This window comes from Columba livia, chromosome 8 (assembly GCF_036013475.1).
Source record: "Columba livia isolate bColLiv1 breed racing homer chromosome 8, bColLiv1.pat.W.v2, whole genome shotgun sequence".
NCBI classification, from domain to species: Eukaryota; Metazoa; Chordata; class Aves; order Columbiformes; family Columbidae; genus Columba; species Columba livia.
Window position 1 is genome coordinate 6414300 of NC_088609.1, and position 16204 is coordinate 6430503.

Genomic DNA, 16204 nt, shown 5'->3' on the forward strand with positions numbered 1-16204 from the left:
GTATGGTATACACATCTTTTATATTGAATATAAAAGCTTAGTGTGAATAAATCAATGAATCCTTAAAGCGTGCTCTTTTTATAGCATACAACTGCTGAAAGAATTAGGGACTGTGTTGCAGAAACCAAATTGGGTTTTTAAACTGAAAAGAACAGGGGGTCCTTGATTTTTAATATTAGTTTGCAACCTTATTTACAAATTACAGAAGCCAAGGAAGCCAGACATAGCGAGACAAATACACAAGTTTCCTGGTTAATGTCATATAGTCTATTTGATCTTAATGTACAAGAGCATCCGCTGCTGCTGTACAGGGGTTTTAATGAACTGGGAACACAGATCATGCTCTGATTCTGTGACATTAAGTAAGCCTAGAAGATATCCAGGCAGTTTTCTCTGGGATCGGAGCCAGAACACCAGCACTCAGAATGCATCCTTCTCCCTCTTGTGGCTGGTATTAGCTTTCCTCCAACTTCCCTGCAGAACGCGGCTTCTCGCACATGACCAGACAAGCCTGTGGCACTTCTAATCGCCCATTACTCTCATTGCAACTGTAATTTCCAACACTGAATGAAAATTATTACCTTTAAACAAGTGTGCTTCCGTGGGTAGTTTCCCAGGTTATTTTCAATACATCATATGACACTTAGCTACGGTAACACAGCTTGCCTCTGCACATAGATTGCTGGCAGGCGGAATGAGAGTTAATAAGGTTGAAGGGATCTAGTGCCACTGATACTGGTATTATTCCCACATAAAGCAAGTTAAAGCATCAGCTCAACAGTGTAATTTCTCCTCAATTAAGCCACATTATGACAAGTGCTGTACAGAACCATTAAATAAATATAAAGTAAAAAAGTTGGAACATACGGTGCTACTCACTGAATGGTCCAGTTTGAGTCTTTTCTCCTCAGATCTTTGCTTCTGTTTAAGAATAAGTTCATTAACTAGAAACATAAATAAATAGGATGTCAGAGTTGGATTTAAAGTTCACAAAAAAGTATGAAAAAGTCTACCTCAATATTTTTACTTTGGTTATTAATTCCACAGTAATTAAGTTAATTCCTCAGTAATTAAAACAGTAGATGTCTCCATTTTTTTCTCACCAATTTATTCCTTTTTTTGTGAAGTACATGAAAAATATTTAAAAAAAAAATAATCAAAAACAATGCCTACATATTCCCCAAAATGCTTCAGTTCATTTTCCTAAGCACCCATGGTTCTTTGACAAAGCTTTTCAACTCCAAGGCAGAAGTATATAACAGAAGAGCATGAAGGAGATAAAACATGAACTAGTTTGCTACAGGCCAGAAACAAGCTCAGCAAATAGAACAACTTTTTTCCTTTAATTACTATGTGCATTTTTAAAGGTATATTTTTGCTACTGTTTTATTTCACACCAATTCAGTGAATGGTGCAAAAAGAGATAAGCTCAACCCTTTGCACACACATAAACAAGTTCTCCCCCCTCCTCATGTGCATTTTCCCTCACAATACAGGTGTGAAGCCCCGGAATGTAGGTGTCTGGCTTTGGCACAACATGCTTGGATCTAAGTCAGGATGCCCATTGCTAAAGCATTCCTTGGCTACTGCAGCTTTTAATCTATTTACTATCAAATGGATACCCTAGCACATAAAATCATCATTTGATTTAATTTTGATATTCCATACCGCAATGTGTTCCTTTGATATTTTCTCCGCATAACACAGATTTAAACTCTGTCTCCAGTTAGGAAGATTTCCCTCCCTTATTTAAGAAGAAACCAGTTAGGATTGCACATATGTATGCATACAAGTATTTTTTTCTGTATGTGATTTACACACATACATAAATCACATGGACCTCACTGCAGCAGCCAAAATAGTCCAATACATAATTCAGCCTCCCCTCCTTCAGTGTCCTTGTTTTGTAAACAGGGCATGTTCTTGATTATTAGACAGACAACAGTGCAAGAAAACGCAAGTAAATAAAGAGATTGAAATGTCTAGCCACTAGAAGAACATCTTCATTTTGCTTTTCTTAGTATGCAAACAGCAGCAAGTCAGTCTCAGTGCTGTAACTCGCATACAGAACTGCTGGAGGCAGTGGAGTATTAACAATTCATACTACTAACCACTTTTTATATAAAAGCCACAGTAGACCCAAGGGCTGATGTTTGGATTTTATTTTCAATATCCAGAAGCTGGTTATTTCTAGGCCAAATTTACAAGTGCCTGCCTTCCTTTAACAACTAAGATGTTCCTCGTTCAAGGAAACCTAGAGCTTACCTAAGAAATTAGGATAAAGATGATCTATGTTGTCCACAACATAATTGCATTTGGGACATCTGTTATTGTCCTCCAAGCTCTGGTGAATACATTTATAGCTGTTTAAAAACAAAAAAAAAAAAAAAAAGAAAAAACAAGTGAGCAAACATGAAGGAACAAAATATAAACAAAGGGTAAGTAACATCAACCATTGATAACCTTTGTGTTGCCAGCTGCTTCATTAAGATCCTACAGCAGAGGCAAAATGTTCCAACATTAACTAAGAGTGTGCTATGGCAGAGAGACAGCAAAGTTTCTTGGCCAGAATTACCAAAGGTATTTAAGTACATACAACATTTGACAACATTGCTCTGTTCTGTCTGAATAAAGACATTGGAATGCCTCTTATCTTGGACTTTTTAAAAATGTTATGGATCACAGGATAAAATTTGCTGCTTGAAGAAGTGCTTTAGGCTACTGAAGTATTACTTCTTTTAAAAGGTAGGTGATTTATTCCTAGTTAGCAGACACCATAAGAGTATAATGAACATGAGACATTAAAACATCATGGTTCAACATTTATTCCAATCCCTAGTTTAGAAGAGGAGGAGCAGACAATTCCACACCTGCCCCTGGAGGGCTCTTGTACTTCTGCACTCTCCATATGTCAGCCAGAGGTAACACACCGAAACACAAGCGGACTTTGGGCGAACTCAGTATAATAGAAACAAGTCCGAAGCATATTTTCTCAAAAAGTTTGAGAATTGCAATAGACAACGTGCAAACCATTTCAAACTGTATATGGTCTTGCAAAAGGCAAGACCCCAACACCAACACTGACTTGTGTGACTTCTACAGACGCAGAACCCACTGCTTTGCCTGGTCACAGACACCTTCCACTGTCAACGGGAAGGTGACAAACTGTTCTGAGTCTGGGCAATGGATGCTACCAGCAATTAATGAGCATTTTATTTCTTTACAGAGGAAATACAGTGGCACAACTTCTTTTGTTTTAAACACCAAGATATTTTTTTTCATCTGACTGGTGCTCATTATTAAAAATTTCATTCCAACCTCTTTCTTCAGTGCAAGGACAGAAGAATAACAAAAACTCAGAAGGAAAGGGATTCACAGTAAGATCAGTCCACACATGCTCTAAGAGGTGGATATTTTGCACGATGCAAAAAGAAAAATCTTACCAGAAACTGTGTCCACATTTCGTCATGTAGGCTTCTTCAATCATATCGAAACAGATTGGACTGAAAACAAAAGAAAAAAATCAGATCTCTATTATTACATTTAAAAAAATGAAGGAAAGTATTATTAATTCAAAGCAGACACCTAAAATCAAGCTTAGGTAATATTTTCTGTTTGTAAAATGAAAGAGGACACAAAAGTGCAGCAGTAACCAGCCAGTATAAAGATCAAAAGGGCAATCAACAGTTCTTTGAACTCGGAAGTTTGCTACAATTAGAAACCAGGTAAGCATTCACTTTTGAAGCTTTCAATAGTTGCAAACCACCCAAACAAAGCCAGAGTACCTTCAACAAACAAGGCTGCAGAAGAACCTTCAAACCATCTGGTACTAGGTCTCAAAACAATGTGAAAAAACCTGTTTTTCACATGAACAGATATAACGTATTTATAAATGACACCAAAAATAGTTTATCATTCCTTTTTTTCAGCCAATAGCTATCTATAATTAAAAAAACCCCACAACACAAAGAGGCAGAGCAGAACAGAAATAGTAATGATGTCATGAGAACAAGAATTACTAAGCAGGAGGAGAAGGAAGGTGCCAAGGAGGGGGTGCGCCTGCAGAACACTGTCAGGCTGCAGCCAGGGCTGAGGCTGTCAAGCATGGTGTTAGGAAAAAACCAAAGAGAACAGGAAAAGTAGAATATGGGACTGTGGAAACAGGGGCTTTTGTTTTTTTCCAAGTCTTGTTAGTGAGCAAAGCGCAGGCAGCTCTCCAGGAGGGATCGCCAAGGACCAAGCAGGGAGCTGAAAGATGTGCAGGAACCTGAGCAAGAGACACAGGAATCCAGTGAGACAGGTAGAGGAAGAAATCGGTCTCATCATTAAGTGGCCGTGACATGTTTGAAAGGAAAACGAAACAAATGAAAGGAGGGAAGGGATATATCTTCCAGTGACTCCTAGGGCTGCTGACCCTGACACCTGGTAAGATAATGCTATCACATACATACTCTTCTTCAGGTCTTGGCCAGCTATCCAGTGAGATGCTGGGGACAGCAATGTCACCATTCTGCACATACCACATGTACCAGCTGGGTCATAAGCTTCACCCAGCTTCTAAGCCCTTGCAGAGATCCAAATGCTCTCCTCTCACTCCACACCAATCTTACTTCAGTGAGGTTTCCACCAGCACTTGTTTTCTTCAGGAACAGCTTCCTCCCACCTTCTGCCAACAAGGCAGTTCCCACAGAATGAGCTGTTAATAAACTGTTAACAACTTCTGAAAAGCAGAAATATTTTTGAATCCAAGATCAAAAAACCCAGATCAGACTGCAATAAGCAGCCAGGGGAGAGGAGCACCTCAGTTTATCCCCTTGTTAGCACTCCGCAGAAGTCATTCCCCCTTTCTGCCATCCACTTTAGAGGGTACTAACATTTGTTGTCCCAATTAGGCATTTAAAAATAGGAAAGAGGAAACACCTCTTAAATAAATACTTATTGTTAAGCCCATTAAGGGGAAGCTGTGGCCCCTGCCAATGCAATCCCCTTCCAAATGACCAAACTGGAAAACATAGATGCATTGAAAGGGTTGTCCAGTCTCACATACAAACCAGAATGTCTTAAGTATTTTACCAAATCATCTGTGTAACCACAATATAAAGGCAAACCAATCAAACCAGAAAGCTACTCTCTGAATGAACTGAGTCACCAGTTCCGCTCCTCAAAAGAAGCCTCTAAATTAACAGACACCTTTCCCTCTTCCACCCTCGCAGACTTTTTCTGGACATTCATCTTGAGTAGCACCAACTTCAGAGGTTCAAATCACTACATCTGAGTTAAAAGTGTTTTTAGTTTCAAGGCACTGTTTAGAATAAATTATGATCAAACTTCGCCAACAATGGTGGATTAATAAAAGGAAAATTAGGCACCTTTGTACTCTACTAGCTGGCCTTTAAAAAAGAAAGTCAGAGACTTCTGGTTATATGCATGCCTGAGGCTGGTTTCTTCCCACTGGTGATGGGCAGCTTAAATTCTTTGCCTTTTTCTAGTCACACTAACATAGTCACACTCTCTGTATCATGCTAAAAACTGCTATTTCCCACAGGGCCCGATGTGTTTTTTCCAGCACACTCTTAATGCCCTGCCTCTAAAAAGAACAACAACCAACAAGGCTGTAAGGCTCTTCTGTCTGCAACAGGACACCACAAATTAGAGCACAAATAGGAAGATTACCTCCTAATATGACACTCACCCAAGACCACTGTTCCCAAACTTATTCTTCATACTAGTTTGATTGCAGAAGTGACAGAGCCAAAATAGGTGAGAAAAAGCAATCAGAGCCAGCAAACACAGCCATTCAGTGCCAGGGTCATCGTTAACAGAGCCTGAAGTTTCCATTAAGAACAGTTTCCCCCCAAATGCTCACTGATTTACAAGTGGAAACAAGATTGATGTCTTTTAATACTGACCAAAGCCAAGCTGGCTGTAACACATTGAAGTTGCTCTGCACCAGTTGTTTTAAGTTAATTTAACACAGAGGGAAGGTTAAGAAAGTACTGGAGCGATGGGGGCTTGAGATACACTACAGCTTGTAGCACACACCAAAACTGAGAAGCACCAGTGTGGTGAAATCAAGGCTTCTCTGCATGAGACAGCTCTTATTCTCCATTTGTCTTAAGCAGCAGAAGCAGGTAAAAATGATGCATATTACTTCAGCAAGCCAAAAATATCACTGTTCTTTACCAGATACTGATGCCCTATTTACTATACAGCTGTTTGTTTGTTTTTTAATCCAGCACTGCGAAGGCTTACCATTCTTTCTCTATGAGGTATAACTCAAACATTTTAAAATCATTTTAACCAAGTTCACACCTCTTAAGTTTTGCCAGCTGTTTTCAAGGCACCTCTCAAGAGCACTACTGTCACCCTGCTGCTATCCAAACACCTGGCTCAAGTGATCACTGAAATTTAAATACATTTCAAATTTCCTCTGCCCTGCAGCAAACAAGACCCATTACGGTTTCTCCCTCCTATTCTGCACCTCTTTGGTCTACGAAGAGAGCAGGACTTGTGCAGGCTCTGTTCTTCACAGAGAAGGTGGTCAGGTTAAAGATCACGGCCATTACTCTATATGTAAGAAGAAGATCAAATAAAACCATGGATTATAAAACCACCATTGTACACAGTACATAAACAGCTCGCTGTGTTTTTAGTTGGTAGCCTCCAGGGTTAATTTGCAGCATTGCTAACTGAAGAGGTTTGCCAGATTACAAGCACCTGAACAACTACACTCAGTCCACACCTGACACTAAGAGGTAACCAGTCACCTGAGGAAAAAAAAAACCATGAACCTGCAAGTCCACCATTAAGCAAAGCACACAGCCCCTGAGTTTGCTGGGTGTACCTCTCCAGCTCAGCATGCAACATCCCCTCTTCTCTATGTACTGAATTCTGCCTGTGCACTGGCACAAAGCAGCCGCTAGAGAGACAGCCTAACTCGCATCCCCTTCATCCAGGGAGCACAGCAGATAGACACTGGTTTCAAAGGGGTTTAGACAACCCCTAATTGAGAGGGCTAATGTAAGACCTGGGAAAATCATAAGCAATTACACTGCTGGACAGCAGAAAATCATCTGATTAGAAGGTTCCCTTTCAGATGCTCTCCAGGCAAGTGGAAATAGGCCTGCCTACACCAACAGCACAAACTACCTTTAAATTCTACATCCTGCACTAAGAGAAACAAAAAGTTTCCCCTTTCACAACAAAATTGTCCAGTCAGTTAGATCTATTTGCTTTCCTGACGAGAGTTACACATTTCCAGGCAGCAGCTGATACACACCACAAATGGTACACACTTACTAAATGTTTCACAACACAGACTAGCAACCTATGCCAACATTTACATTAAAGCCCAGGCCTCACACTGCTGAGATAGCACTTCCAAAAGACAGGCAGGGAGGTTGCACATATTAACACTATTTACAGGATTTCCACTTGCACCTTGGTGTTTGAAACTCACCCAAACTTCTTTACTCTTTCCCACCTTCAGTCTGGTACAGGCAGAATCTACCACTGAGTTTATGCTGTAGCTAACAGCAACTCACAGCCCATGCTCAGGAAAATTAGCAAATGTTCCCTGCAGCTGGCAGCATCTTGAAAGTGTCCTTACAGAAAAATAAAAAGTATATGAAAAATTTCTGCCCCTCCCACTGAGATATACAAAACTTGTTTAAATCAATTAAATGCCCCCCACACACATACACCCCTCTGTCTTCTGGAACATTGCTCAAAATTCCAGACTTGCACAGTTGAGTTTATTTCTGTACTGCGTAACTGTATTGCTAACTGAAAAAACCAAAGAGGAACACTATAATTTGAAGCTAGTGATAATAAGCAAGAACAAGCCCTACAGCCCACAGAAATACACAGCAGTTAAGAATCCAGGGAAGTTAACTATAATGTCTGCTCTTAAAGCTTCTGACCTGCAGTTCAATATGCTCAATGTCACTCTCTTGTAAATGGTAAGAGGGGGACAAGAGAAGATATTTTGCCCTGATTATTACTCAGTGATTTTTTCCTCTCACTTCATGCAGCCAGCAGCACTCCTTGATGAGGAGAAAACAGCTAATTACATGTTCTCCTCAAAGCATACACAGTAGTTACCCTGCAGGAAAAGAAAAAAAAAAAAAACAAAACCAAGAAACTCAGCTTTTTGAACTGTCTTTAAAATATTTCAGCTGGCCTACAAACTTCTTACAAGTGTCATTTCCCTTCAAACACCCTAATTTCTATGACAGACAGCAAAATGGGAAATGAGAGCTGACCAGGAAGGGATGGGGAGCAATGGTTGCAGAGGGAACAGAGGGGCTCAAGCATTTGCAATCAAGTTAGCCCCCAACCCCCCATCACCAACAGAAACCCACACCACATGCCCTTAAATCCACCTGATGCAGCCTAGAGCTTTCAGCCAGGGCAGGACATCAGCTGATTACCGCTGTGTGTCCTCATCCCAATTCTGCTGCTGAGCAAACACCACTTAGAGTAAGAGGTAGCAATTGTTATTATTACTTATAACTAAGAAGAAATAGTTACTGTTTTCTCTGCCACTAACTTTTTAGCAGCTTCAGGTTCTTGCTTTAGCAGCAGGGATATTTCCTATCTACTCTGCTAGACAGGTTACAAAGCTGTAAAACCACGTCTACAGGTTTTTGAGAAAACACCTGTCCTCTGGAGTTGCCAAACAACCAACCCTCACCTATAAGTCACAGCTGTCAAAGTAATCTTTCTTTTTTTTTAATCTGTTTCCTTCCAATACATAACTTCCCTACAACTTGAGCTTCTCTCCAGTATCTCCTCACTGCTTGTCTCTCAGGTGCAAATGTTTACCCCTGCCTTTTGTTCTCATATTTTAGTATATTCAACCAGCTATAAAAAACAAACATACTCTTTAAGTTAGGAGGCTTGAAACCCATCAGCTATGGGGCCTCTTTAAAACTGCAAATTACCAACAAGTTCCCAAAACACACACAGCAGAGGGCTTTAGTCTATGACTTCTGCTGAAAGACTATTTCCAGCTATGAGCTGCAGCCAAACATTAGAAGGAAAACACCTCAACACCTCCAAGAAAAATCTTTAACCCATCACAACACCAACATTTCTCACCCATGTAGCTTGAGGTGCCAGAGCGGCACAAACCTTATTGCTGTTTCAAACTAGCCAACCTTTCTCAGCATGGGAGGCAAACCCACAACAGCTTTGCTGGATTGATCAACCACCACGAGTCCCCTCGGATCTCCATCCACAGGGGCACAAAATCCTCTGCTGGCTGCTCTTGCAGGGGCTGGAGCGGGGCAGCACAATGGGTCCAGAGGAGACCAGAGCCCCCCCGGACCCCGCCCAAGCACACAGGACGTTTCCTTGCCATGTCAACACGTTATGAGGAAACATCTCCGGTCGCAGGTCCTTTCCGAGAAGTTGTGCTGCTCCGGCGCGTACCCAACGAGGAACCTGCCGGGAATAACCTGATTTGGCTTAAAAAACACAAGAGAGGGTGAAACCAACACCGCTACACAGGGCCAAACAGCAAACAGGCACAAAACGGGGCGAAAACACCCCAAACCCCTCGAGGACAATGAGACGCACCGAAGCCTCTCCAGCCCCAGCGAGCCCCCGCGGTGCCGCTCCCGGCTGCTCCGTCCCCCCGCCGGTGTTTCGCACCCCGCCGGCATGGCGGCGACGCGGGGGCCGCTATCGCGACACGTATCGCGCTCACCAGACGAAGTCGTTGCTCTTGTCCTCGTAGGAGTTGATGAGCCCGTTGCAGAGCGGGGTGAGCAGCGGCCTCTTCCTGCTGCTGCCGCCGCCTCCCGCGCCGCTGCCGCCGCCTCCCGCCGAGGAGCCGCCGCCGGGCCGCGCCGCCGCCGCCAGCCGGGCCAGCCCCGCTCCCGAGCCCGACACGGCGGCCGCCACCAGCACAGGCCGCGCCGCCGCCGCCTGCGAAGAAGACGAGCCCGGCGCCATGGCCGCCGAAGAGGAGGAGGAGGAAGAGGAGGAGGAGGAGGCCGGGGTGGCGGCGGGCGGCGCGGCGGGGTGCGGCGGCGGGCGGCTGCCCGACATGCCGAGGCCGGGCCGGGCGGAGCGGGGGCCCCCGACGGCGGAGCGGCCTCAGCGCATCCCCGCGCGCGCGGCGCCGCGGGAACAATAAAGTTCGTTCAAAGGAAAAAAAAAAAATAATAAAAAATACGCCCGCCCGCGCGGCGCTTGTTCAAGCTTTATTGACAAGCGGACAGGCCGACACGCATGCGCGGGGCGGGGCCGGGCTGCCCGCGGGGCGGGGCGGCGGGGTCCCCGGAGGGAGCGGTTGGTGTGCGGAGCCACCGGGGTACCCTGAGGGGTCGGTCCGGTCCGGTCTGGTCCGGGCTGGGCTGTGGTGTTGTGTTGTGTTGTGTTGTGTTGTGTTGTGTTTGTTGTGTTGTGTTGTGTTGTGTTGCACAGGGTGCTGTCAGCTGCAGCTATCGCCTTGGATGAAATGCAAGCGATAGGACCTATAGAGAGGAAACAGCCTCAGACTGCCCCGGCGAGGTTTAGATTGGATCTTGGGAACAATTTCTTCCCGAAAAGAAGAATGTCGGGTGTTGGAACAGGCTGCCCAGGGCAGTGGTGGAGTCACCATCACTGGAGGGGTTTAAAATACACATAGATGTGGTTCTTATGGACGTGGTTTAGTGCTGGTGTTGTGTTAATGGTTGGATTTAATGATCTTAAAGGTTCCTTCCAACCAAAACGATTCTATGATTCTACGTGTATCGCGAAGAGCAGCTCTGTTTTTGCGGGGCTTGAGCCAGCTCCCTGCTGCCCAAGGGAATCCCGCTAGCCAGGCCCACAGGCTGTTCCCGGTTCCCTACAATAGCCCATGGTTTTACAGAAGCAAGGGCAGACTGCTTTCTGCATAAGGTAATGGGTAAAGTGTTAATGAACGATGCCACAAATATGTTTCAGGTGTTAAGGGAGATGTTGCCCACAGACCCAGACTTTTGCAAGCCAAACCGAAGGGTTCGTGAAACTTGGCACTTGCCAACTTCTCACCCTGGCCAGAAATACTGCAGAGAGATACCTGGTGCTCCCTTTTGTTTCTCTTCCAACAACCTACAGAAACATATTGCTTTGCATTGAGTAACTATATTGTCCGCAGTCAGCTTTACCTGTCTAGGGTTAAAAAGGCAGCTGGAGAAACTCAAGGGCATTCCCTGAGGATGGTAATCCTAAACCCAGGCATGGGAAAACACCCAAAGAGATCAGCTCTGCAGCACTTCTCCCAGCGAAGCCAGCACAGTGAGCCTTCGGTGGGCTGTAAAACCTGTATGAGAGCTGGTAAAACTAGTCTGAGAGAAATAAAAAGGTGGCTTTGGATAGTCAGTGTCGGCCAGGAGACCTCTCTGGCATGCAGCAGGGTGTCAGGGACACTGGTTCACAAGTGTGCCAAAGGGAACACAGTGAAATGCAGCTCGTGATTTGCTCCAGAGATGCTGCTGCACATGGAGAGCTGCGGAGTGCTCCTCCTGCCCTCACCTCCCAACTATGCTTGAATACCACTGGGTGTTTGCCTCCGTGTATTTAACCCTAATGTTCAAAATAAATCCCAAGACAGTCATCAAAACCCAAGCAGTCTCTGTGAGGAATGTTATTGTGGGAAAGTGGATTGGTGCAACCCAGGAAATTCTATGGCAGCTTTACTTTGAAATTCTGGCTGGTAGTCTCACCTTCGCAAGCTGACATCTGCCATTTTAGTCATTTCCATGATTTAACTTTTTGTTGCTGGTATTAAGATGTTTCTTTTTATAGTTTTGGTGTTCTTTTTGGTGGTTTGGTTTGTGGATTTTTAGTCGTGTTCTCCTGTTTTCAATAAATAGCCTCTGGAGTGGCAGGTCTCAGGACTAACTCCGTAAAGACATTGAAACACATCAATTCCCCCGTTTTTCAGTAGAAGTAAAAGAGAAGAGCATAAATATCTTTGAGCCTGACTGTTGGTGTCTGTGTGCATCGTATTTGCTATTGCTAAGACAAAGGAAAACCTCATTTCCTTGTCTTCCAGAGGGACCAAAAACTTTATGGATGAGTATCTGCAATGGACTTCTAGGTTTCCAAGGGAAGAACAAAGCAGTATTAAGCAGTCGTATTGGCAGTAGCACTTGTGCATGCTTTATGTGTACTGAAATACTGGATGGTCCTTGGAAAGTCTTGCTATCCTTGGATGCCACTACTGGCTGTGCTACAGGGAGGAAAAAATGACACAGGTAAAAACTGATAAAGATCAAATATATGCCCGCTTATGCCTGTATGTAACTGGCCTTCACAACACCTCTATCCATAGGCCAGGCAGTTAGTGTGGCACCCAGCAGCTCCAGCACTGAAAGACTGATCCCCTGAGCTTTAGGATGTCGTTACAAGCTCTTGGAGGCCCTCTAAGTGAAGAACTGGCTCTGCAGACATTTCTTTCCTGGAGTTACCCTGTGCTACCTGTTCCAAGATCAATGTGTGCAGCCTAAAGGAAGATTGGATGCTGCTTCCCAGAGATACTTTGCACATTGTACTGGGATAAAGTCTCCTGGTTTTAAAGTTTGCTGGAGCAGTGGTGCATCGGTTATCTTCCAGTCCCCATGAGCACAAAATGAGCTCTAAGAATTAATTTGCTGCTGTCCAAGTATTGACAAATCTGTTATTAGACTTGGTGGCAGGAGTACAAGAGTGAAACACGATAGATCAGCTGTGAGAGGTTTTTCTCTCTTAAAGGGGACATAATATTATATCTGCCTTTGAAGGCATGTGGATCACAGGAAGGCAAGCACCTCCTACCCAGCATGTAAACAAGACCTGTTCCTGACAGTCTGAAAACAAATCAGTTTCTCTGGGGTAAATCATCTCCAGCTGTAGCCCTCAGCAATTACTTTGTACAATGAAACTGGTATTCCTGAGAGATGTGCATTTTGGGAGACTGTCTGTAAGAATCTGCTCTTTTCTGTATTTTCCAGCCTTCAAAACCGCTCACTCACCAGGTCTGAAGCAGAGAAATACCAGTTCTGATCCTGTGTAAGGAGGGATGACGCACTAATCCTGACATTGAAGGAAGGAGCAGACAAGTACTGTCTATAGATGAATGAACCTTAATAGCAATATAGGTTCTGCTTTTCTGGGTACATAAATCCTCCTTATTATAAGTCCTGATTTTGTGACTTTTATGACTGCAGCTCCATTTACGTGTGCAACAGGCAGTTGCAGGTGTGATGCCCAGCAGAAGCAGAGCTGCAGAAATCATTAAGGATGCTCTGCATGGATCACCATGCAGGGAGCCTGTGACTTCTTCCACACAGCGTGACGTGTGGGCCGGATGTTTGGGGGAAATGACAGTCGCCTCCCGGACTCTGCTCCCAACTGCTGGAGACTCATTAGCAAAATTACTTCTGCTTCTGTTTCTGAGCCCGTTGCTGCTACCTAATTTCCACTGGGTCCGCTAGTCTGTTCAGGAGCGCAGCAGCTCCTGCCAGTAGCCGACACCCTGGCTTGGGAAATGCTGCTCCAGAGGTCATTAGAGAGCTTTATTAATAATCATTACATTAACCTCCCAGCTAGCAAGTGACAGAAATGGCATTTCTCCCTTTTTATAGCTGAGAAAAATGAAGCGTAGACAGATTCATCACCTGGTTACAGAGTCAATGGAAGCTCTTAATGCTCTGTAAATCTGAAAATTAGGCTGTCGGCAGCTTCTCCTAAAGCCAAGCTGCAGCAAAGCTCTCTAGAAGACCCAGTTCCTACCCATCAGGTAGACCCCCACCTCTGTTAAATGGGAGAAACCTGGTCACGTCTCAGATTTTCAGTGCAGAGCTCCCAAGGAAAGGACACAATGTGCTTAATGACTGTGTTTTGGCAGAGACATAGGAACTAATTCCTCTTATAGCAACACAGGTACACATCTGGTCATCATCTGGAGCTTGCCTGTGAAGGAATATTTCATTCTTAAAACATACCGTTTAGATTGAAGTGGGCTGCTTGGGATATGAGTACAGCAGGAACTGTGGGGGACCTACCTGGTTGGTTGATTTGTTCTTTTTAACTTCTTTTCTAGTTCAGTAGTGCAGAACCAAGTAGTGCCAGGGGGCAGGATGCTTAGTGACATCTGTTATAATTAGGATTATACACTGTTATTAAAAAAAAAGATATTTTTTCAATGCTTTATAACACACCATTAATTGTATGCATCAGCCTCAGCCTTCCTCCATTTGCTGTAGAGATTTTGAGCAAAAGTGGTTTAACAGTTTTCAGAAGTGATCAGCAAAATAAAATACCAACATTTACTGCTATGTTTCAAAAGCACCGATCTTCTAAAGAAAAAGAAAAAAAGAAAAGTAGAAAAATAAAAGGTTATCTTGGAGAGGTGTCATCCTTGTTCACTGCAACTACATTATTCACGCCTTCTGAAGACGCATTTGACTTGATGGAACTAAAATGAGGTTAAAATCATTTGGTGACTCTTCTGTAATACTGAAATATTGTCTCCAAAGTTTCCAGGCGCTACAGAGACACAAAGAGAAATGCACGTGCACCTGCCATGTCAAAGGGTGCGTCCTGAAGCAAAGCAACAGAGGAGCCTGGCTTCATTTCTGACCTACACAAGCAGAAACACATCAGTGACTGCTCAGAATTATGAAATTCCCTTTATAGGGGGAAAAAAAAAAAAAAAAGGATACCATCCTGTTATTAAACACCACACTGTAATATATGTACCTGGGGGCAGAGTGATGGTTCCCTTATGGCATGTACTTTTGCTTTGAGTCTTGTATTGAGTGGGCTTTCTGGGCAAATACTAACTAAACTCCCCGCTTGGCTTAAGGAGGGCTAATGCGGGTTTCTCTCTCACACTGGCTTGGCCCACCCTGGGTTTGTGCAGCCCCAGGTGCATGTCTGGACCCTGCAGCTCTGCCAAAGCTGGTTCTCACTCAGTGGCAAGGCTCAGCCGTTCCTTACCCGCTGTGCCTGCTCCCACCAACACCCCCCAAATCTGGCCAAACTCAGCCCCTGCAATCGCTCCCGCTCTCAGCTAATACACCGTGCCTAAACACAACCATGCTCAAATTCATTCCTTCTGTAACTGCACTAATAATTTTAATAAAGATTAATTTGGCATCTCTGTCCAGGGTGATTTCTTTCCCACAAAACATGATTGATGCTGATGTAGTTTATGTGCCCTCAGCGCATGGAATGGGTCTATTTTGTGGCTTGCAATTGTTTTTTTGAACATCAGCATGTGATGCTACCTCCTGTGAACTCTCCATTATGTTATGAGCGGCAAAAGTCTTTGTCTTTAGTGTCGCCACCTGTCAGGATTGACTGTTTGGCTTCCAAGAGCTGATGTTTTCTTGCAGCCCCGGCTGCCTAGATCTGGTGTTTGCCTGAGCTATGCTGCTTTCTGGTGTTTCTAGGGAAGCATGTGCCTGGCCCTCGTGGTTATAGGGGCAGGGCAGGAAAAGTAAGCTGTAAGATTTCAAAAAATTAGGATGTGAAACAAATATAGAGAAATCTATTTCAAATATCAGAATTTTCAGGCCTGTCCAGTGATGGCATTAGGGCTGACCAGCCTGAATATTTTCCAGTCTGGTTTCATTCATTAAGTTGCTCCTGCTCTCATCCCTCCCTGCGCCTGTGGCCAGGGAAATGCAGTGCGATGCTCAGGCTGGATGCCGGGGACCACGCATGAAATTCAGCACCTAAAGTCATCACCACCCCTGGTCCTCACCCACTGATCTACACTCACAACACCCTCATTTTTAACATCCCCTATACATGTCTTCTTCCCCACATCCATCCCTGGAATCCCCAGGTGCGTGTGTATCACTCCCTCCTGGGTTATGCAGCCTCCATGCTCGTATGGCTGCTTTTCTTTTCCTTCAATCTGAAACAGGCGAGAAAGACTGGCAGCTGTCAAATCCTCTATGTGTCCTCCCATGTGAACAGAGAGGAAGCAATGTCCTTGCTTAGCACCTGCTTTGGGAGCAGATTCCTGTAACAATCAAGCAGCCAGCAGCTCTGTCACTGTGGAGGTGACCCCCAGGGTAGAACCCTCAGCAGAGGAATAGGGGAGGGGCAGAAAAAAGGCATTTGGAGAAGGTTAAGCTCTGTCCAAACAGCATCACACTGGCTGCCAGGACCCTGGGACAGCAAAAAAGCCTTGATTATCCTGAGCAGCTTCACCTGGGGCTCCACCCACACACCC

General features: G+C 44.3%; 1 protein-coding gene and 1 long non-coding RNA gene across 4 annotated transcripts in view; one reads left to right on the forward strand and one right to left on the reverse strand.

Annotated features, from left to right (window-relative positions):
* Positions 1–10193, reverse strand: part of COP1 (COP1 E3 ubiquitin ligase) — a 127182-nt gene extending 116989 nt beyond the window's left edge. Inside the window, exons 1-4 of one of the 3 annotated variants that reach the window (XM_065070841.1) lie at positions 9713–10193; positions 3444–3503; positions 2266–2363; positions 880–944 (exon numbers count right to left, since the gene is read on the reverse strand). In XM_065070841.1, coding sequence (XP_064926913.1) covers positions 880–944; positions 2266–2363; positions 3444–3503; positions 9713–10056 — 567 coding nt within the window. In that variant the 5' untranslated portion in view covers positions 10057–10193. The other 2 variants (XM_065070840.1, XM_065070842.1) reach the window with 2 other exon arrangements.
* Positions 10194–10268: 75 nt separating this feature from the next.
* LOC110357799 (uncharacterized) lies at positions 10269–15117 on the forward strand. The gene is made up of 2 exons (XR_002411681.2): positions 10269–12233; positions 12969–15117. It is a non-coding gene; the product is annotated as an uncharacterized LOC110357799 (long non-coding RNA).
* The last annotated feature ends 1087 nt before the right edge of the window (positions 15118–16204 follow it).